The sequence below is a fragment of the Esox lucius genome, chromosome 20 (genome assembly GCF_011004845.1).
Source record: "Esox lucius isolate fEsoLuc1 chromosome 20, fEsoLuc1.pri, whole genome shotgun sequence".
Lineage (NCBI taxonomy): Eukaryota > Metazoa > Chordata > Actinopteri > Esociformes > Esocidae > Esox > Esox lucius.
This window is the reverse complement of record NC_047588.1, coordinates 32,408,091-32,431,553: the sequence shown is the minus strand read 5'-3', so window position 1 is coordinate 32,431,553 and position 23,463 is coordinate 32,408,091. Positions and strand designations below refer to the sequence as shown.

General features: G+C 42.3%; 1 protein-coding gene across 1 annotated transcript; it reads left to right on the top strand.

Moving 5' to 3' along the window:
* The first annotated feature begins 289 nt into the window (after nucleotides 1-289).
* On the top strand, nucleotides 290-22,752 carry dgat1b (diacylglycerol O-acyltransferase 1b). The gene is made up of 17 exons (XM_010884613.3): nucleotides 290-1,097; nucleotides 5,097-5,184; nucleotides 8,729-8,769; nucleotides 9,171-9,256; nucleotides 11,024-11,076; nucleotides 11,550-11,655; nucleotides 12,958-13,086; nucleotides 13,868-13,942; nucleotides 14,087-14,190; nucleotides 14,399-14,437; nucleotides 14,554-14,595; nucleotides 14,701-14,745; nucleotides 14,920-15,032; nucleotides 15,173-15,238; nucleotides 15,404-15,491; nucleotides 22,240-22,302; nucleotides 22,434-22,752. The coding sequence occupies exons 1-17, from the start codon at nucleotides 880-882 to the stop codon at nucleotides 22,596-22,598; spliced, it is 1,521 nt and encodes a 506-aa protein (XP_010882915.2). The 5' UTR covers nucleotides 290-879; the 3' UTR covers nucleotides 22,599-22,752.
* Nucleotides 22,753-23,463: the final 711 nt, after the last annotated feature.

Sequence of the window (23,463 nt, the reverse complement as noted above, 5' to 3'; positions counted from 1 at the left end):
AAATAACTTAAATCACCTTTCTTTCCCATTCAGACATTCAGTTTGGAGTTCAGGAGATTGTCTTGACCAGGATCACACCCCTAAATGCATTGAAGCAACTGCCATGTGATTGGTTGATTAGATAATTGCATTAATGAGAAATTGAACGGGTGTTCCTAATAATCCTTTAGGCCATGGCCTGTCCCCGTCACCGACTAATCAGAACATGTCAATAGGCAAATAATGTGTTTGCTCCATGTCCTGTATTTAAGGTCTTTCATGAAGGCCATTTCCTTGGAAGTTGGAATCAACTGCATTCAAATATTAGTATATACTAATATTAATAGACTAGACAAAACATAACAATGTAGCACTATCCCCTTGTTTGCAAATTATGTTCACTTCACTTCAACCTGCAGTCCGCATTACCAACCACTTAACATGCCTATTTGTTGTGTGAACGTCTCAGCTATGAAATCGCTAATAAGTCCCTCTGGAAAAGAGCATCTGCTAAAATGACTAAAATATAAAACGGTCTTTATTAGTGACAGTTAAGTAAACCTTAAGTGGTCTGCGGTATTGATTGTGTATATTTTAGAAACTGGATGTAGCCTACATATTATTTTAATAGGAAAAAAATTCACTCACTGTTATCAAATACTTTGATTGATAACTAGATACAACACAGAACATAGAGTACATAGTGTTGCTAGATTCGTCAATCCAATCCACCACGCCACGTTCCTACGGTTTTTTTTAATACGGAACTAGCTCCTCCAACTCAGCAACTTGTTTTGCAATCTCAACTTCCTCGGTGACAGTGTAATAGTGGACATGTGTACAGTATAGGTGGCTGCCCGCAAAGTAGCCTATTCATCAAATGAATCAAAAGCTATCAACATGGAAGAAATAGGTCCCGTTACCCGCAAAAGAAGAGCCACATCGCATGAAATTGGTGTTACTTTGAAACTAGTGAATGGGCGGTCAACGGTCGTTGAAAGTGCCATCGGACACGGTGACAGCAGAACATTTGTAACAAAACAAAATGTGACCGGTTTGGCTTCTACAGCTTCAAAGGAAAAGAAGAAACGAAGAAATGTGCCCAGTGATCAACTAAGGTGAGGAGCATAAACAAACACGCAGACTTGGGGAAATGATTCGTTATGAGAAAAGTTTAACTGTAACGTATACTGCACTCACTTCAGTGCCCTATTGAGTATACAATCTCAATTACATATATTGTGTGTGTAGTTTCTCTGTAGGCTATATTTGAGTAACGTAGCGTGTCATTTAATGGGGAAGTCCGTGGTGTGTTAATGAGGGCGTTAATTTGGGGAAGGGGAAATCATGGGAAATGTTTCTTAAGCAAACCAAACGTATCTGGGTAACCTACCGTGATTTTGTCCAATAGAAAATCTGTTTGGCAAAATGGTACCTCCCAGTTGTCTTTTGTTTTCCCCTTTGATTAAACGTTTTAATTAAAACGGAACTTATGTTTTGTTTGGCAGAATGAATACAACCCGTTGTGGCTGTGGGGAATGTATGCATGTCGTGCACAGTTTCGGTTAATTCATTCAGTTAATTATGCTTGTATTTACAAACTACAACGATAGTGTTGAACATGTATCCCTGAGTTGGGACTTGTGGTATTGGTGGCGCGAGAATGTCATTAACTTGAATGTCCATACACACAAACAGGAGTACTAGGTCTACAGAATGAAAAAAAAAATGGAAGTACAGGAGCCCAGGTAGGAAATGCAAAACCCCACCCCCATTGTTATTGGCTCGTGGTTGGACAACTGTGTATTGTAGCCGATTTCGTAAGATATATTACATTAGGTGAAGTAACGTTAGAGTAATAATCCAGAAAACACAGCGTTTGGCAGGCTTTGTTTCGAACCCCTGTACTTACCACAGAAGGATGTGCTACCCATTATTCCAAATAGGAGCTTCCTGTTGGAAGTGGCCAGTATTGGTTTTACAATTCAATATGTTAGGAGTGATTTTCTTTCTAACCATTACACAAACCTTAACCCCAACCTTAACCCCAGTGCTGTGATACCTTAACCCTAACCTTAACCCCAGTGCTATGATACCTTAACCCTAACCAAACCTTAACCTAACCTTTGTCGTTTTCTAACCTTACCCTGAACCTTAACCCTAACTCTTTTTGTTTTCAAACCTTACCCCAAACCTTAACCCCAGTGCTGTGATACCTAACATTAAAGGGAGAGTTCATCCAAAATTCAAGTCCACGTAACGTAACAAACAATATTCCTGAATACCCATATATATATATATATTTTTTCAAACAATCAATTATTCAGCTCTGTCCCAGTTTGTAATTAGCGTTATTAGCATCGTCCAAATTCATGAACGGAAACAGTTTGTACTGCAATCGCCAAGTTGCATTCCAAGCGGAAAACTACTCTAAAACACTCCAAACAAAGACAAGTGGTGTTGTTTAACTCACAGAACATGATAATGTAGTATTTCAAATAAATGGTTACTTCCTGTGTTCATCCCATTCTTTGGGGAAGAATCAGTGTATACACATCAGTATACAATAGTATTCGCTAGCTAGAAAACAAGTTACCTATTTTGTCTTTGATATTCACCTTGGACAGTCAAACTTAATTTGCTTGAGAAAGAAAGAAAGGAAAATATACAGGTCATATATTTTGTCTGACTCTGAATACGAGCAGGAAAAATATTTTTCTGGGAATAAGGCCTTACTTTTTCATAATCATAATGCACAGATGATGACTTGACCAAATAGAAGCTTGGAGAGCCGCTAAAGGGGAGTGATGTGAAAGTGTTAATCCCCAACCCTTGCCCAGAATATCAGGAGGCAATGTGTACTTTGTGTATTATAACATAGCAATCGGAATTATTACTTGTCTCCTCGGGTTGAACTGGGTAACTTGATGGAATTGCATTCGCATTTAGGCCTCTTCTAAGTGAACGTGGGTCATGATGCTCTGTAAAATGTTTCTCGCAAACTTTTTATGTGTTGTTGGTGAAGTTGCTCCATTGATTCACCCACCATACGACTCGGGAGAGGCAGAGGTACTGTCCCAATTGCAGAGCGGGTAGAATTTAATTTCAAACTAAAAACCCCGGAAGCAGGCAAACAGCATGGTCAAGATGTGATCAGGCAGAAGTTGATCCAAAGGAAATCCAGAAGTTCAAAGTTCAAAATGTGTTTATTCAATGCACGGAATAACACAGTGTCATCCTGCACAATTAAATTATTGTGACATTGCACACAACATCTACATAGTAAGAATTAAGGAATAATCAAGCAAAAATATAGCAAAAAATATAGAAGTCATACAGACTAGGATAAGCTAAATCATAAACACCGAAGGCATGCTAGGATCAAAGAACGTTAGAAAATCTTGAACAGGCTTAGTGTTCCGGTGATTGGGAGCTGGGAGGAGTGCTGCGTTCATTGTGATTGGGATCTGGCAGACCTGTGTCATCCTGGTGATGGGGTTGAGAGATGGAACTGTAAACAGACCTTACAGATATGGCAATGAGTGAAACATTCTCCTCTCCCCCATCCCTTGTACCTTCCTTATGACCACGTCATCTTCCACAATTCCAAATATTACTTTGATAACCACAGATGAAAAAGGGCCAGCTAGGCGGAGCAATGTAATTTTCACATATATTTTTGAGGTTAAAGTTCACACTCAACTCAGTGACATCACTGCTGAAGAACAGAAGCGGTGTTTGGTGGCTATAGGAGATAGTTAGCTAGTACCAGTTTGAATTCACCCAGTTCCGCCGGCTGTTTCATCAGTGTACTGTTTAATAAATCTATTACCGCGGCAGATTACTGAATGTAGCTTGATGTGTTTTGGGGTAGTTCTCCGCCTGCAATGCAGCTTTGCAATAGGGGTAGGAACCGTTTCCATTCATGAATTTGGACGATGCTAATAACACCACCTACAGACTGGGTCAGATCTGTAATGGATTGTTTGAAAAAATGATGTCTTCAGGATTATCTTTTGGTGAGTGGACTTTGAGAAAAATATGAATTTTGGACAAACTATCCCTTTAACCCAAACTTTAAACCCTAACCTGTGATACCTGTCGTTAACTATAGTGTTAAAAAGCATGTAATACACATTGTAGCAACCTTGGTAAGGCCATTACCCCTGTATGGAGCAATGGGTAGGACGCCTGTCTGCAGAGCTGAACGTCGCCGGGTTGGATGTTTTGTGCAAATTCATAATGTATGATATGAATTCGTGCCTTCGTAACATCATACGTTTTCATGCCATTCGTAACATACGTTTGTCTAGAGTTTGTGACATATGATATGTTTTAATATCGTTCATAACATATGTTACGTTTTAGCCAATTCGTAATGTATTATACGTTTTGGTAGCACATTGTAATGTGACCTAACATTACATAACATATTGTATGATACCGCGGGCCATACATTTATGTAATCTAAGTATTCCAATGAGACCAGGCTGTGTATTCAGATGTGCCTACACCAAAGATGTTGGACCTTCATTAAGATGTCTAATTTAATTTGTTTAGCATAGCATTTGACCCCGGCAAGGCCAATTTGTCTTCTAATTGCCCAGCCCCGGCTGATGGGTTAGCTCCGAGCAAAACATGTCACACGTTTTCTACAGTTTGGTAAGATGAATAGTAGCAGACTTTGGTCTGCTTACTGCCCCTGCTCTGACCAGAAACAAATTGGCAGTATAACAACTGACTTTAGGGCACCCCTTCTGTGGGGTGGGGCTGGGCAATAAGCAGACAAATTGCCACTGCCATGGTCAAATGCTATGCTAAACAGGTTAAAACATCTTTTTAAGGTCAGGAATCTATGGTATGGACCACTGAAACTCAACTCTGGCCCTTGAAACAAGTTCCAATAGTTTTTTAGCATTGCATCCCTCTGAACAGGGACACCAGGTGAGTGCACCGCATAAAAAAAAAAATCAGCAGGCTCCGGTCCTGCTGTTTAGAGTTGAGTACCCCTGGATAGACTGACCTTAATTCACAGCATATCAGGTATTAACATCCATAGCTTCAGAAGGGCAGGTCAACTGCGGGTGCATATATTCAAACAATCCTTCTTTCCTCAGTTGCCACAGGTTACAAGAGTCCCTGCTGAGTTCTTCCAGTGGCTACAGTAACTACAGGGGAGTCCTCAACTGGTGTGTTGTGATGCTGGTATGTTTTTTCCCCTGCATTGATTGATACAGTTCTATACATTGTTGAATTTCATAATAGTACAGTGGATAAAATCCAAAACCTCAAATCGTGCACTTCATGGTATGATTGTAAACGTTTGTACATTATTATGTACAGTTTGTACAGTGCCTTTGGAGAGTATGCCGACTGGCTCACTTTCTTTCCCCCCCCCACATTTTGGTGTGTTATGGGCTTAATTTATCCATAACACAACAAAATATGCAGATAATATTTAATTATGTTAATAAATTAAAATGATAAATTAAGTTCTTAACACACCAAAATGTGGAATGTGAGGCAGTTGGAATATCTTTCAAAGGTAACTCTACACACAGTATCCCATAATGACAAACAGAAGGCCTGTTTAAAAAAAAAATGGTGGCAGGTAAATGAAAATCTAAAATTTTAATATCTTATGCACATAACTATTCAGACCCTTTATTCAGTAATCTGTAGAAGTGTCTTTGGCAGCTATAAAAGATTGAGTCTCCTTGGATATGCCTCTACCAGCTTTGCACCCATGGATTTGGGCAGTTTCTCCTGTTTAGAACCTCTCGCTCTCTGATTTTCTATTTAATTTTTTCTCAGTATTTCCCAAAATGACTCCAATCTCACCATAAAGTAATTTATTTTGAGTGTCTTTGTTTTAAATAAAATATTACACAAAAATAAATGTCTATGTACCTCTTGTAATTCAGTGAAGTTTGAGATTTTGTCAGGGGTTTTGCATGGCACGGATTCTATATTTACCCTTTATTTGATAAAAAGTTGGTTAAGAACTATTTCATTGTTGAGCTTTGTGAGCTTACACCATCATCTCTGTTACATTAGCTTTGTTTGCTAAAATGTTACCTATAACATGCACTTCAGCTTAACCTAGCCACCTAGTTAGCCTCAGTACACCTGATTTGGTGCAGAGCTGTAGCTTATGACTTATTAGTTTGTGTTGTAGCTAACTAGCTAATATATCTATGAGATGGCAAATTCTGCTACAGTGGGAAAACGTACAGTGCACAGTGATGGCTCATGAAAGTCTAATAGTGTTTGTCTTTCTCTCACACACAATGCAGACACCGTGTAGCTGGCCTACATGTTTTTGGGTCTATTCAAGCAAAGTTTGCCTCACTTAATTCAGAGTTTGTCGGATACAAATGTATGTGAAAGGTCCCCTAATAATCTCCTCTTCTCTCAAATGCCTCAGACACCTGCCAAATGCCTTGAGAAAGCTTTTTGTAAAACTGTACTATTTGTTATTGGGTGTGTTGTGTGTTTTATTCCACTGTAAATTGTCATTACTGTTCTTGCATACTGCTTTGTAAACTCACCGTGGGTCTCCAGAGTAATTCAACTGTCTTGAATTCAAAATGTCATGTTTACTTATTTGGTACTGCAAATGGAAGTTTAATGAATACACCCAGTTTTGCAAACACACCTTATCAGCGTTGGATGGCACAAGGCTGTAGTTGTGACATTATGTATTACATCAGTGAGTAATACGCCCGGTGAGTAATAGTTTTTAATAAACTAACATCAGTCTAAATCAGTGTATCCCAAACCTTTTCTCAAGTGTCACCAAAGGTTTTACCAAACATTTTGTTTTATCCTGAAACTGACTTAGGTCTTAGGTTCACCCGGCAAAGCCAGGAGAGAAGTGGTCACCCCTCCGAGCCTGGTTCCTCTCTAGGTTTCTTCCTTAATTTCAGCCTCTTAGGGAGTTTTCCACTGTGCTTCAATGCTGTTGTTTCTTGCTCCTTGGGGTTTCCGGCTGGGTGTTTTATAAAAGCACTTTGTGACAACTGCTGATGGAAAAAGGACTTTAGAAATACATTTGATTGATTGATCTTAGGCTGTGTTCAAGGAAATAAAAAAAGTATGTATAATGTGCTGACCCCTGGTGAACCGTGTGTCATGTTTTGCAATGGCTACCAGTATGACCCCTCATTTTGTAAACTACTATATGAATAGAATGATTGTCAATGATCTGGGTTTGTGCTCTATGTAATTCTAAGAAGAACTGTGAATGGCAGCCATCATATTTATCATCACGCTGGTTGACTGACAGGCTTCCTAGACTGCTTCTTTTTTTAATGTACCTAATAGTTGTGAACCAAGTTTGGTAACCTTAACATAAAGTGCATGATTAGTTCACCTACTGTATGCAAAAACTAGCATATAATGATAGTCTTCGATAAATGTCTTCGGTTGATGAGCAAGACAACCAGACCCAAACTCTAAAAAAACACATCAATCCGAGCCACGGCTCCTCTCCTAGACTACATCTGATACCCAATCGCTATTGAGGTCTCAATGCAGGCTACTCCAATGTCTCTCAATATCACTGAGCCACATTAAGGCAGAGCAGCAGCAGAGTCCCTGTTCCTGTGAGGCGAGGATTTGATCTGAGAGCGTCAGTATGTGGTGGACGTGTGCCTCCAGGCCTCACCAGAAGGCTTTTTCATCACACACTGTGTTTGAACACCAGAGCGTTTAAAGACATCTGACTCATCTTTAGCACAGCCCAACAGGCTTATGAAAGCCTACCTGTCTCCGTATGTTGCTGCTGAAATGTGTAATGTGGATTGAGGTTAAGCATAGGTCACACGCTGCTTTCGTGACGCTCTGATGTTGTGAGAGTGCCCCCGGGGCCTGACTTAGTGGACAAAAGAAAAATCAAGATACTGTATATTTTGCTCGGCCTGTTGCTGGGCTCTATCTTTGGTCCAAGCCTGAACCTGGACACAATGCCTAAGGTTTATGGTAAGCTAATCACTTTAATAGCCTTGATTTGTTTTAATTAGGTTTGGCTTTGAAGTCTGTATTTGGAAGAATCGCTAAACAGCAGGACATTCCCATTTCCCAACAACCATATAAAACCATTGGTGTTCTCTTAACCTAGAAAGATGTTGGAGTTCAAGAATGGTTTGCATATAGGTCAACATGGTCCTAGCATTCCCATAGACCATAGACTTTTAATATGGTAGACAAATACTGTAGTAATTACACTATATATCAAAATAAACATTCTGCAACAGCTAGTTAGTTCATCTGATTTAATGTCAAATCTGATGTGCCTGCAGCTTAGTCATCTTTAAAACCATTGATAATAAAATTGAATTTCTAAAGCTGTTGATAATCCAGTCTTTGAAACAAGATCATTTTGTCAGGAGAGTAGTTCTCTGTACTCTGTGAACTTCTCTTCAAATTCCCATTGAAGGTGGAGAAGTCTTTGTATCCCATAATGAGATAATACAATCCAACATTTTCAAAAACGGAGGCAGAGAATTGCAAAAAGGCACACAAAAAAAATCTATAAAGGAGGATTATCTTGACTTGCCAACACGTCATCTTTTGACTGTCGAGATCTGTTCCACAAATAGCATTGTTGTAAAACTATGACGGTCAGGTGCAACTGGATATGTTCTGCGACGAATTAATGCTTTGAAGAAATATATGGAACTTTGGGCTGAATTACAGGCCTTATTTTCCAGGATGCAATTAATAGACAATCCCTCTTCTGTTGTAGGTCTTGAGCAATGCCCGACTGTTCTTGGAAAACCTTTTGAAGTGAGTACATTATGAGAAGCTTTACAAAAAAGGAAAGGGAAGAGTGTGTTTTTATGTCTTTTCCAGTGACGTTGTCACAGGCTTGTATTTGACAGTTTGAATTGAAGGACCGGTTTTGCAGAGAGAACTAACGTCAGCTCCCTCACTGCTTAGACCATATGCTGTTCTGAAAGCTACTGCAGCTAAGTTTCTTCCTGACGGTCCCCAGATGCCAGCTCTAAGAGCAGTCTGCACTCTTTAGAAGTGCAGGAGTATTGTCGACAGGGACATTGACATGTATATTAGGATCTAATTCACCAAAACACTTCATTACAGTGTAGAGCCAATTTAAATGTTTGTCATTCTGCAAAGGTTCCTTCTGTAAATTAATGGTGAGTTTACCTTTTTTATTTCTTTTTCAGGTACGGCATTCTTGTGGACCCGATTCAAGTGGTTGCGCTGTTCGTCAAGGACCCATACAACATGCCTGCGGTGTGCCTGGTCATTGGTGTGTGGAGTAATGTGCAAGAAAACCGATGTTTATTTTTATTATGTGTGTTACCCGTAAACCAGACATGACTGATTCAATTAGTCATCTAGTCATTTCTACCTTTGACACATTAAATTAAATGTCTTTAGAGACCAAAGAGAGGGTTAAACACGGTGAACTGGGTCACTCCCATAACAGGCTATCACTTCCCCTACACTTCAAAAGCAAAACACTACCTGCCCTATACTATCTGCCTCCTGCTACGCACTATCCAAGCCAGTGAGAAATACCCCAGAACAAAAATAAAAGTAAAAAGTGTAAAATAAAGTAATAGGAAAAAATGTAGAAATTACATTAACCACTGACCCTAGCCCATCTCCTCTAGATGACTTCCCCTATACAAGTCTGTAGGAGGGTTATTACAAGCTTGTGCTGCAGTTGTCTCTTGAGAACCATTCACCTGGCCTACTTAATGGCCATATAGCACAGAGAAGGGCTATGGGACACGATAACACTTATGCAGTATAGGATGTGTGCATAGCAGACAATGACTCCTCAAAGAAGGCTAGTTTTATATGCATTGCAGCATTTTTTTTTTTTTATTAGCACTTGTAGTCCTTGGCGCTTTCAGTGTCTGTTTTATTGGCTTAAGTACTTCTTTTGATTGGGAGCCAAGCACAGATTGCCAAGGAACTGAAGGCAGAGATGCCGATTGTTTTGTTTTAAACTGCCCTTTTTATTGAAGGTTGGTTCCCACAGAAGTCCACCTCAACCTACTCCATTAGGCCTTTTAGAATATATTCAATGTTCATTTATTTTAAAACAGCAGATTCGTAAGAGCTTCCTGCTGATGAGACTTTTTGAGACGGTGACATTTCAAGCACATGGTCACATAATGTGGTACAGCATGGAGAAGAAGCAGCCTTGCAGCTATTCAGAAAATCACAGTAGTTGAAGCCTTCCATATTTTCTTTCTTTTCCTGTGTCTGTGTGCTCCTGCGCATGCTCACATTGCACATGACTCCAACCTCACTTGTAATTTAACTGATGCTGTTACCCAGACCGACTTGCATATATTATTGATTGGGTGCATTTAGTGCCTATAGTACTTTACCTGATTGTTTTAGTTGGAGAACAGAGAAGGGGGACAAACGAGCCAGTATAAAATAAGGGACAGATTAGAAATGTAGCCAGGATGCCGGGGTTAAAAACTCTTAACATAAGTACAGTGGGATCTTGAGGGACGACAGAGTGTCAGGAGAACCAGAGAACACAGTCAGAAGTCTGGGTGAGTGCAGCGAGTGACCAGGCAAGTGACTGAGCGTGCGTGTGTGTGTGTGTGTGTTTAACAGTGTAGAGCCATCCTGTCAGTCCTGCAGTAGTACAGTATAGTAGCAGGTGGACTGTGTTAGCGCCGCCTCATTTCTCCCAACAGCTGAAGCTGTGACAGCAGGCCCATCTTAACAGGGCACTGGGCTGACCTCTCACACTGCTGTGGATTACAAAAGAACACCCCAGGCTTTAGTGCTGAAACTGTTACTTTTTGTTGGTCATGTTCAGTTTGTAATGGGAACGACTTTAAGTTTGGTCTTCATGTCACCTCAGTATATATGTTTCACTATCTCCTGACTGACTCCATCATCAACTGTTAACATATTAGTAAGCCTATACTTCGACTATAATGCAAAACACTCAGCCTTGTTCTGTTACTACTGTATCATGCAATTACTTTATAAGAAAAACATTTACTTGACTAACAACATAAATGTATTTTCTCTCTTCCAGTGTCTAATGTGTTTGTCTTGGTAGCTTTCTACACAGAGAGAAGGCTCTCAGTGGTGAGTTTCATTTCTAATAACATGCCTACTTTGATATTCTTACACAGTACACTTACTTTAATGATCCACAGAAAATATCAGTGTACATTTTCAGTATATAATTTTATGTAAATCTTGAATATATCTTTGAGTGTTAAATGGGAAGGAGTTAACTCCCAAATTCCACCATATGTCATCAGTTTACTGCACTACTTCAGATCCACAAACATTCTGGTCACTATTTAAGGCGGGTTAAGGAGCCTTGGTCTTGAAGGGGTCAGTCACTTCATGCTCTAGTCAATCACTGAACTGATCAGTTAGTCCGGATGATCGTTTTGGTGCCTACGAACAAAACCCTGTGGTACTACCAGAACAGGGCTGTGGACCCCAGTTTTAGGGATCAGGGGGCCATTTGGAACCCAAGGCGTTAAATACTGTACTCCGTATACATAGCCTGACATGAGCTTAAAAATACTGTTGTTCTGTTGCTCCAGGGTTGCTTCAGTGAACATTTTGGGCTGCTGGTTCATTCCATCAACCTGTCAGTCATTCTGTGCTTCCCAGTGGCTGTCGTTCTAATGGTGAAGTCAGTGACTCCAGGTACAGTACATGGCCGTATTAGTTTTTCATCAGGAGAGAACGCACTGTCTTCTGTCTTCATTTTAGAGTGTGTAGGAATAAAACGCTGTTGTTTGTATTTAGAAAGGTAGGAGTGATTTGGTGATGATGAGGCCAAAAGAGGAGTGGCTTAGAACGGGTCGATCTTGGGTCAGCTCTGCCTGTCTTCATCAGGCTGGTTGGTTGCCAGCGTGGTGTCTGGTGACATACGACCGTTTACCGGACCTCTTATGTATGCTGCACATGCGAAGGCCTTACCTACATTCATGAGTTGTCAGTAACCATTCCCTTACAAGAGAATAGGAAGGTGTAATGCCGTCTTCATCTTAAACCCTCTACACAGTCTTTCACTGTAAGTTTGTGCAAACGGGGCGGCAGGTGTCACGAGCTACAGTATCCCAGAATCCTTACCTCCCTCACCTAAAAGTCTGTTTCTTTTTCCTCATCTGCCGTCGCCACAGGAGGTGACAAAGATGCACCATCTGTCGCTTGTACCTCATACAGGGCCACTGTTTATACATCAAGGTCAGAGGAGTGGGCCACGGATGTTCCTCTTGGCAAAGGAACCAGCCACCACCCAAATCCCCCCCCGTCCCCTGCGCCCCCCCCCCCCCCCCCCCCGCTCTCTCTCTCCCCCTATCTCTCTCTGTGCCCATGCCATACACAGGATGGCGGCACGACCCATTTCCATGCAGCATATGGCTGCTATTGATAAAGCAGTAGTAGTAGTCTGTTAGCATGAACCGGGGGCCTTGCCAAGTTTCTCCGTGCCTCAGAAGCGTTGTCGGGGCTGGTGAAACGTGAGCGGACTCTGTTTATGGCGGTCATCCATCTCGTGTCATAGCCAGGGAGCGGACGGTGAGTGTTGCAACCACTGCCTGATACGGATGGCCCGAGATAAATGGAGACTCAGGTGGACAGCATTCCTTCGCTCCTTGTTAGTGCTTGTTTGTTAGCAACACATCAAAGCGGACGTCTTTGCAAACTGAGAAACAGAGCGTGTAATTCATTCTGTCCTTGACAACTTTTTTTTCTTCCCCCAGATCAGGGCAAGCCAGCTTTTCCGTTCTACTCTGGGACATGCTTGCGTGTGTCGGCATACCTAAAGTTCGCTCTTCCTATAATTCAATAACTGAAGCCTCGTGCTATGATACCACCCACATGCATGACATTAAACCCCACTGGATGGACACCGTGTACTCTTGGGCATACAACACTTTATCGTGACTGCCAGTATTGTGTCTATTACTCACTGTAAACATTTCATAATGTCCTTGTCCTCAGTTGGTGGAGCAGTTGCTCTGGGAGTCTACACCATTTTGTTCTTGAAGCTCTACTCCTACAAAGATGTGAACAAGTGGTGTAGAGAGATGTGCTATGCTAAAGCCCGTAGCTTGTCCAGGTCCATCTCATGTAAGTCTGCCTCTGCAACCTTCAATGGGAAAAACAACAGTGCTTCAACTTCTGCTTTTAACCAAAACCAGGGTTCAAAAAGTATTCACAATCTTTTAAATTATTTAGGGTCGAGTTTAGAATTAAGCCTGTCTGGAATGCCAGATAGGGCATGCCATTTGCCTGACAATTCCTTTTGATCCATTGGACCAGGCAGGTTTAGTAAGGTATTTGTAACACCTGAAATATTATTTGAACCCAGGTGTGCCTTGAATTCTTTTTTTCCCCCCTCCCAACTCTTCAGTGACGCCTCACAAAGTTGCTTTGCCTAGAGAGTTTGTGTCGCGGGGATTCTACACTGACCTTTGACTAGTAATAAAGGGCTTAATGAGATTTCTGACTGGCCTCTACGGAAATGGCAACTGTGACCCAGTTTTCCGTTGGCTGGGATGCTGTGTGTGTGTGTGCGCGCGGTTGTGTGTACCACTCGTGAAAACCTTTTTTGGTGAACATGATTTTGTTTCCTCTAACCATAAAAATGTGTACACACACACACACACACACCCTATCGCATCTATTTAACTGCCACCTGCTGACTCACTGCACATGAAGCTCACAAGCAGATTGATTGTGACAGTGAGAATCCTAATTGCTGTGCTAACACCGTCTGTGTCTCAAAAGACTCCCTGCCCTGTATGTAGTGCACTACTACTGAACTGGGCCCTGGCGAAAAGCAGCCCACTTTACAGGGAAATAGGGTGCCACTTAGGACACAAACACTGCTGGTTCTCCCCACCTACAGGTCCCTCAGTGTCATGGTCCGAGGGAAGGGGAGTAGGCTCTCAAGTGACCTACCCTGGAAATCTCACCTGTAGAGGTCAGTAGATGTTGACCCCACCACACACAGCCTGTCGTGATGTAGCTGTGACTGAACCAGGTGGCTGCAAGCGCTTGAATGATGATGATGATGACGACGCTGTCTTCATCGCCTGTCTCTTTCTCTGCCTGTTTTGGGGTTTAGATTTATATTATTTTGTTTTCGCACCGACCCTCTGCTATGAGCTGAACTTCCCCCGATCGCCGAAGATTCGGAAGAGCTTCCTGCTGAGGAGGCTTTGCGAGATGGTGAGTTCCGCCCGCAAGTCACGCTTCAGCCAAGTGGAAGTGGTTCACGTTCCTACCATTGCCTCCAAAGCACGTGTTGAGAAGAAGCGCTCGGCTTATTGGCCTACCGTGGACGTGTGCGTGAGCGCACGGACTCGCATCCATACGTTGTCAATTTGTTAGATTCTCGAGGAGAAATGCAAAGTAAACAGATTCTCTGTCATTCCAGCTATTCTTCACCCAGTTATTGGTTGGACTAACCCAGCAGGTATGCTTACTGTTGACATTAACTTATAGAGTCAGGCTCGGAGTATTCAGCAGCACAGCCATTATTTATGACTGATGTTATTTATTCATTTTAATGTGTCCCCCTTTCTCCCCCAGTGGATGGTGCCCATTATTCAGAGTTCTATGAAGCCGTTGGAGGTAGGAGGATGACATAAACATGTGGTAGTGATTTACATATTAACATGTTCCACCGTTTTACAATACAGTGACTCTTTGTTCTTTTCCCGGGTCCTGATCCGGCAGGATATGGACTTGTCCAGGATGGTGGAGCATCTACTCAGGCTAGCAGTAAGAGAGAAAAAAACATGGTCTCCTCATAGTCGACCTACCCTGTGGTCCTGAGAGAGGTTACGTACACACAGCGCTGTGTCTGTGTTTGTATACGGTGTCGTGGTCAGTGTCCTGTTGTCCTGGATGTTCACCTGGTCTCCTGTTACTCCACTGTCTTCCCTGTCCCATCAGGTGCCCAACCATTTACTCTGGTTGATCTTCTTCTATACATTCTTCCACTCAGCCATGAACTTTGTGGCTGAGCTCCTGCAGTTTGGGGACAGGGAGTTTTACAGAGACTGGTGGTAGGTGAAAATATTTTTAGTTAAAACTGATCCCTAATTTTGCCTCTGTGCTACTACAGTAGGTGATTGAGACGCATCGAGGAAAAAATGACATTATCAGACAATACATTTCACATGTGTGTGAGACTTTTCTCTCGCAGGAATTCTGAAACTGTCCCATACTTCTGGCAGAACTGGAATATACCTGTACACAAATGGTGCCTTCGGTGAGTAGTTTTAATGTATTCTACCTAGACCACCTCAATGAAGGTCCTTCATGTGTGTTCTATGGCAGGAATAAATGGAGGTTTATGAACAGCAGGACTGCATTGGGTATATGTGACCTGGTTTGTTGATAAGTGTCTTCCTGTCTGGCTCTGTCTTCGCCAAAGCCACTTCTACAAGCCCATGCTGAAGAGAGGGGTCAGTAAATGGGCTGGCCAGTCTGCGGTGTTCCTGGCATCAGCCTTCTTCCATGAGGTAAGGTGCTCCGCTTACGGCCTGCTGAGGCGGGACAGACCGCTGTGCCAAACAGAATGTGATCTTGCTGGTTCAGGCTGTTTTTCTTTTTTTTATGAGGCTACTCTCCTGTTATTTTAGCACCAGGCAAGGGGTGTGTGTGTGTGTGTGTGTGTGTGTGTGTGTGTGTGTGTGTGTGTGTGTGTGTGTGTGTGTGTGTGTGTGTGTGTGTGTGTGTGCGCGTGTAATCCATTGAGATAATCCATCCATCTCACAGGTGTGGCATATCAAGATGCTGATTAGACCGCATGATTATTGCACAGGTGTGCCTTAGGCTGGCCACAATAAAAGGCCACTCTAAAATGTGCAGTTCCATCACAGCACAATGCCACAGATGTCACAAGTTTTGAGGGAGCGTGCAATTCGCATGCTGACTGCAGGAATGTCCTCCAGAGCTGTTGCCTCCATATCTAGCATCTTCACCTCCAAGATCGTCTGAGACCAGCCACCCGGACAGCTGCTGCAACAATTGGTTTGCATAACCAAAGAAATTCTGCACAAACTGTCAGAAACCTTCTCAGGGAAGCTCAACTGCATGCTCGTCATCCTCATCGGGGTCTCAACCTGACTGAGGTTTGTTGTGCAAACCGATTGTTGCAGCAGCTGTCCGGGTGGCTGGTCTCAGACGATCTTGGAGGTGTAGATGGTAGATATGGAGGTCCTGGGCTGGTGTGGTTACATGTGGTCTGCGCTTGTGAGGCCGGTTGGAAGTACTGCCAAATTCTCTGAAACATCTTTGGAGATGGCTTATGGTAGAGAAATGAACATTCAATTCACGGGCAACAGCTCTGGTGGAAATTACTGCAGTCAGCATGCCAATTGCACGCTCCCTCAAAAATCTTTGGCATTGTGTTGTGATGGAACTGCACATTTTAGAGTGGCCTTTTATTGTGGCCAGCTTAAGGCACACCTGTGCAATAATCATGCTGTCTAATCAGCATCTTTATATGCCACACCTGTGAGGTGGATGGATTATCTCGGCAAAGGAGAAGTGTTCACTAACACAGATTTAGACAGATTTGTGAACAATGTTTGAGAGAAATAGACCTTTTGTGTACATGGAGAAAGTCTTAGATCTTTGAGTTCAGCTCATGATAAATGGGGGCAAAAACAAAAGTGTTGCATTTATAATTTTGTTCTGTGTGTGTGTGTGTGTTTGTTTATGTATATGTATGTACAGTGGATTTTATATATATATATACATACACGCACACGTATGTATGTATATGTACATGTGTGTGTATATATATACATGTGAATATGTATGTGTATATATACATTATCTCACAAAAATGAGTATGCCCCTCACATTTTTGTAAATATTTAAGTATAACTTTTCATGTGATTACACTGAAGAAATGACACTTTGCTACAATGTAAAGTAGTGAGTGTACAGCTTGTATAAGTGTAAATTTGCTGTCCCCTCAAAATAACTCAACACACAGCCATGTCTAAACCGCTGGCAACAAAAGTGAGTACACCCCTAAGTGAAAATATCCAAATTGGGCCCAATTAGACATTTTCCCTCCCCGGTGTCATGTGACTCGTTAGTGTTACAAGGTCTCAGGTGTGAATGGGGAGCAGGTGTGTTAGATTTGGTGTTATCCCTCTAACACTCCCTCATACTGGTCACTGGAAGTTCAACATGGCACCTCATGGCAAAGAACTCTGTGAGGATCTGAAAAAAAATATTGTTGCTCTACATAAAGATGCCCTAGTTTATGAGAAGATGCCAAGACCCTGAAACTGAGCTGTAGCACGTTGGCCAAGACCATACAGCAGTTTAACAGGACAGATTCAACTCAGAACAGGCCCCGCCATGGTCGACCAAAGAAGTTGAATGCACATGCTCAGCGTCATATCCAGAGGTTGTCTTTGGGAAATAGACGTATGAGTGCTGCCAGCATTGCTGCAAAGGTTGAAGGGGTGGGGGGTCAGCCTGTCAGTGCTCAGACCATACGCCGCACACTGCATCAAATTGGTCTGCATGGCTGTCGTCCCAGAAGGAAGCCTCTTCTAAAGATGAAAGCCCGCAAACAGTTTGCTGAAGACAGGCAGGCTAAGGACATGGTTTACGGGAACCATGTTCTGTGGTCTGATGAGACCAAGATAAACCTATTTGGTTCAGATGGTGTCAAGCGTGTGTGGCGGCAACCAGGTTAGGAGTACAAAGACAAGTGTGTCTTGCCTACAGTCAAGCATGGTGGTGGGAGTGTCATGCTCTGGGGCTGCATGAGTGCTGCCGGCACTGGGGAGCTACAGTTCATTGAAGGAACCATGAATGCCAACATGTACAGTGACTTACTGAAGCAGAGCGTGATCCCCTCCCTTTGGAGACTGGGCCGCAGGGCAGTATTCCAACATGATAACGACCCCAAACACACCTCCAAGACGACCACTGCCTTGCTAAAGAAGCTGAGGGTAAAGGTGATGGACTGGCCAAGCATGTCTCAAGACCTAAACCCTATTGAGCATCTGTGGGGCTTCCTCAAATGGAATCGCAAGGTCTCTAACATCCACCAGCTCTGTGATGTCATCATGGAGGAGTGGAAGAGGACTACAGTGGCAATCTGTGAAGCTCTGGTGAACAACACGCCCAAGAGGGTTAAGGCAGTGCTGGAAAATGATTGTGGCCACACAAAATATTGACACTTTGGGCCCCATTTGGACATTGACTTAGGGGTGCAGTCACTTTTGTTGCCAGCGGTTTAGACATTAATGGCTGTGTGTTGTGTTATTTTGAGGGGACAGCAAAAAGTACACTGGTATACAAGCTGTACACTAACCACTTTACATTGTAGCTAAGTATAATTTTTTCAGTGTTGTCACATGCACAGATATAATCAAATATTAAAGAAAATGTGAGGGGTGTACTCACTTTTGTGAGATACTGTATATGTGTGTGTGTGTGTGTGTGTGTGTGTGTGTGTGTGTGTTTACAGTTGTGCTCAAATGTTTGCATACCCTTGGAGAATTGGTAATATAAAAAACATGAGTGAGCAGGCAAAACACGTCTTATTTCTTATGGGATTCTCATTCAACTTTAGGTCTTAACAGAATGGCACAATCTTAAAACAAAACATGGCTACAAAGAAAAAGATTCACTGACCCCTGTTCAAAAGTCTACATACCATTAGTTCTTAATACTGTGTAGTGCCCCTTTAGCATCAATGACAGCGTGCAGTCTTTTGTAATAGTTGTCAATGAGGCCCTGAATTCTTGCAGGTGGTATAGCTGCCCATTCGTCTTGGCAAAATCCCTCCAGGTCATGCAAGGTCTTTGGTCGTCTTGTATGAACCGCACGTTTGAGATCTCCCCAGAGTGGCCAGATGATATTAAGGTCAGGAGACTGTGATGGCCATTCCAGAACCTTCACCTTTTTCTGCTGCAACCACTGGATGGTCAACTTGGCCTTGTGCTTAGGGTCATTGTCGTGCTGGAAAGTCCAAGAACGTCCCATGCACAGCTTTCTTGCAGAAAAATGCAAATCACCTGCCAGTATTTTCTGATAACATGCTTTAGAGCTCACACATCTTTAAAACATCAGTGAGCCATAACCACGGTTCACGGTGGGGATGGTATTCTGTTCACTATAGACCTTGTTGACCCCTTTACAAACATATTGCTTATGGTAGTGACCATAAATCTCTGTTTTGGTCTCGTCACTACAAGTAACAGGGTGCCAGAAGCTGTGAGATCTGTCAAGGTGTTATTGGTCGTGTTGTAACCGGGCTTTTTTGTGGCATTGGCGATCATGTAGCTCATTTTTGTTCTAGTATCTTTGTATTGTGCTACATGAATCAACCACACAATAGATTTTTCCAGAGCAGCCTGTATTTCTCCTGAGGTTACCTGTGGGTTTTTCTTTGTATCCAGAACAATTTTTCTGGCTGTTTTGGCTGAAATCTTTCTTGGTCTACCAGACCTAGGTTTGGTATCAGGAGATCCCTGAGTTTTCCACTTCTTAATAAGTGATTGAACAGTCCTGACTGACATTTGCAAGAATCTTTATATCTTTTTATATCAATTTCAATCTATATTAAGTTCCATTACCTTGTTACGCAGGTCTTTTGACAGTTTTCTGCTCCCCATGGCTCAGTATCTAGCCTGCTCAGTGCATCCACGTAAGAGCTAACAAACTTATTGACTATTTATACATAGACACTAATTGCAACTCAAAAACCCACAGATGTGGGAAGTGTACCTTTTAATTGCCATATTCATCTGTGTGTGTCACCTTGTGTGTCTGTTACAAGGCCAAACATTCAAGGATAAGTAAACTTATGATCAGGGCCATTTGGGTGATTTCTGTTATCATTATGATTTAAAAAGGAGCCAAACAACTATGTGATAATGAATGGCTTCATATGATCACTATCCTTAAATAAAAGACAGTTTTTTTGCATGATCAGTCATATTAGTCATATCAGTCAAAGTCAATGACACAATTTCTGCCAGAAATATGCAAACGTATGAGCACAACTGTATGTGTGTATTAATGTCTGTATGTGTATGTATATGTGAAGATATCGTGTTGTATTTTTTTAGCCTACAGTTCACAGTTGCTAGATATTATTAGACATGTTAGACCCTGTTTATATGTTAGAACCTGTTTATATGTTAGACGCTGTTTATATGTAGTAATTGCTATATCGCGTAGGAGTGACTTTATTTACCAGAAAGGAAATGAAGTAGGGCCATTTCAGCAGATCATCTCCCCCTGTTGTGCACACCCAACACACCCACACACACACACACACACACACACACACACAAACACACACAAACACAAACATACACGTTGGTGCCTTTGCTTGGCTCATATCCAGTACTCTTCATCACTGTCGAAGGTCAGCATTGGAGGGACGGTAGCGTAGCTGGGATGTGAGGAGGAGTGTAACACAAGCCCGTATCAGGCTGCTGCGCTCCTGGAGGAGGAGATAAGAGGGCTGTGCGGAGAAGAGCCTGTTCAGTCAGCAGGTTCACAGAGATACGGCCCGGCCCGGCCCGGAAGGACAGACAGACAGACAGACAGGGCTGCTGCTGCTCTAAACGTTCACCTTCAGAGGACAGTGAAGGGAACAGGGGGGGGAGGGGTGCAGAAAGCCACACGGCCCAGTGGGGCGCTCCTCTCTCCCCCCCTCTCCTGAGTAATGACAGGAGGGATCCCTGGAGACTGGGAGCTGCGGATATGAGGGTCACACGGCAGGGCTCTCTGTCGGGTCCCAATCAGTCAACGCAATGGGCTGGGTGTTGATAATCATCCAGCAGTCATTCTATAGGTGTCTGTCTGGAGACCTTACCTTCATTTTCTAACTTGAAGAACTGGGTGTCGTTCTATAGGTTATGTGTCTGTCTGGAGACCTTAACTTCCTTTTCTGTGTGTTTGTCTGTGTGTGTGTGTGTGTGTGTGTGTGTGTGTGTACAGCTCCGGAAAAGATGTACCACTGCAACTTTTTCTTAACTTTCCAAAAAAGTTGAAAAGGAAGGTTTCAAGTGAGGAACCTAAGGGTTAAAATTAAGAGACCATTGCAAATTGAATGCTTCTGTTCCTCATTCAAAACTTTCCTTTTCAACTTTTTTGGAAAGGAAAGATAAAAAAAAATTCCGGAGCTGTATACAGAGTGGACAGTCATTTTCGCCCTCTGCCAGTCTGTAGCTTTATTGTTCCCAATGTCTGTTGCCTGACCTTGTTCTTATGAACTGCCATCTTTGAAATATTCAGGATGGAAGCAACCTGATGCTCACTGTATCCCTCTGCCAGTAAAGCCAGAATTGAACCCTTCTTTTCCTCACTCAAAGGTTTTCATTTCAACTATTTTGTCATGCCGAATTATTATTATTTTTTTATTCAAATTACCTTTGAGGTACTACTTACACTGTTTTTGCCATCCAGCTGGTCCAATTGCAAGAGAATGGCGATGACCACAGCAGTGGTTTTTATACTCATTGAACTAGATTTGGTTCAGGTAATCACATAATCAGTACCTCATTAGTTAAAATGAGATTTGCCTGTCAACTCATTCAAATGTCACTCAACAACCATAGGATGACATCAAGTGACCTACAAAAAGAATGGCAAACAGCAGCTGGGGTGGAGGGCACGGCAAGAATGATTCGAAAAAGTCTCCTTGGGGTAGGGCTGAAGTCGTGCAAAGCTTGAAAAAAAGCCCTTCATCAATGAAAAGCCAGCCCAATCTCCAGACCTGAACCCCATTGAAAACCTCTGGAATTTGATCAAGAGGAAGATGGATGGTCACAAGCCATCAAACAAAGCTGAGCTACTTGAATTTCTGTGCCAGGAGTGGCATAAAGTCACCCAACAGCAATGTGACAGACTGGTGGAGAGCATGCCAAGACGCATGTTTCCAGCTACAAGTCATTTCCAACATTAACAATGTCTACACTGTGTTTCTGATCAATATTGATTTTATTTTAATAAACAAAAAAATAGCGTTTCTATCAAAAGCAAGGACATTTCTATGTGACCCCAAACTTTTGAGTGTCTGTGTGTGTTTATACACTAACATTCATAGCTTTGGGGTCACTTTGAAATGTCCTTGCTTTTGATAGAAATTAAATAAAATGGAGTGTCTACATGGGCGTTCAGAGGCCCATTATCAGCAGCCACACGCACGCTCACACATTTATATAGAAATGCATATGTATATATGGAAACTAAAACTCATTGCTGCTGATGTCTTTGCAGTACCTGGTCAGTGTCCCACTGAAGATGCTGAGGCCGTGGGCTTTTCTGGGCATGATGGCTCAGGTGAGATCAGGGATGGAGAAACGGAGCTGCACACACTGCAGAACTGTATTCTCTGAATATCTGTGCTGTTTCTACTCTTTGAAATGTCTGTGATGTTGGTTTACTCACCAAACTGAGTCCTTGGCTCACAGCTTCCGCTGGCCTGGTTTGTGGCGTGTTTTCTCCGGGGTAACTATGGCAACGCCGCCGTATGGATCTCCCTCATCATTGGCCAGCCATTCGCTGTGCTCATGTACGTCCACGACTACTACGTACTTCAACACAGAGAGGAGTCGGCGGGCGTCGGACCTGATTGACCCACTCAGGGGAATGTGTAGGAATTGTCGTTGCGGACCAGTCTTTTATAGGACTTTTATAGACCTGTAGAAAACCAATGTAAAACTGTACTTGTATTGGTGAGTTTTAAATGAGCAATTTTATGTGAATACACATTAAAAATAAAAAAATTTGATTTATAAAAACTTTCTTTCCATGAGTGCCATTTCCAACAATTGCCGGTTTCTCAGAATATCTGCACAGCCAGTGTGTTAACACTTGTGTGTCAAGCATGACAAGCCTAGACTTTTGGCATTTTGTTTTACTTGGGTACATATAAAAGGATCCATACAGTGAAATGCATAGTTTGGAAGGACTTAGATTAATAGCTCCAGATGGGAGCACAGAACTGTGTCTCAAGTCAGATAAAAACGTATTTTGATTCTTGACTATGCTGTGAATTGGGCAACAATTGTCTTATTTTAGTAAAAGACATTTCTTTATATATTTGAATAACATGCTATTTTGCTTCATATTGTTAACACCAACCAATCATTTATAGTTTTCTTTCTGATCTCTTTTCCTGTAAGTATTTGCAGGAAATTGAAAACACAGGAAAGGGGGCCATCTATTGGCAGCTACAAGGAAGCTTATGAAATAAAACACTAACAGAAACAAAATGCACCTTGGTGTGCTAACCTATTACTTTTTAATATGGCAACATTTATCAAGCATAATTATATTCCGCAGCATGTGGTGATGTATTTTAATCTCTTGTCTGTTGTTTCTGGGCAAATACGCCGGCTGTTCTTAGCAATATGTTGTGAGATTATGAGAGTGACAGAAAACATGCGATCAGGGAGTTTATGATAAATGACTTCTGGGAAGGAACAGTCCTAAATGAGC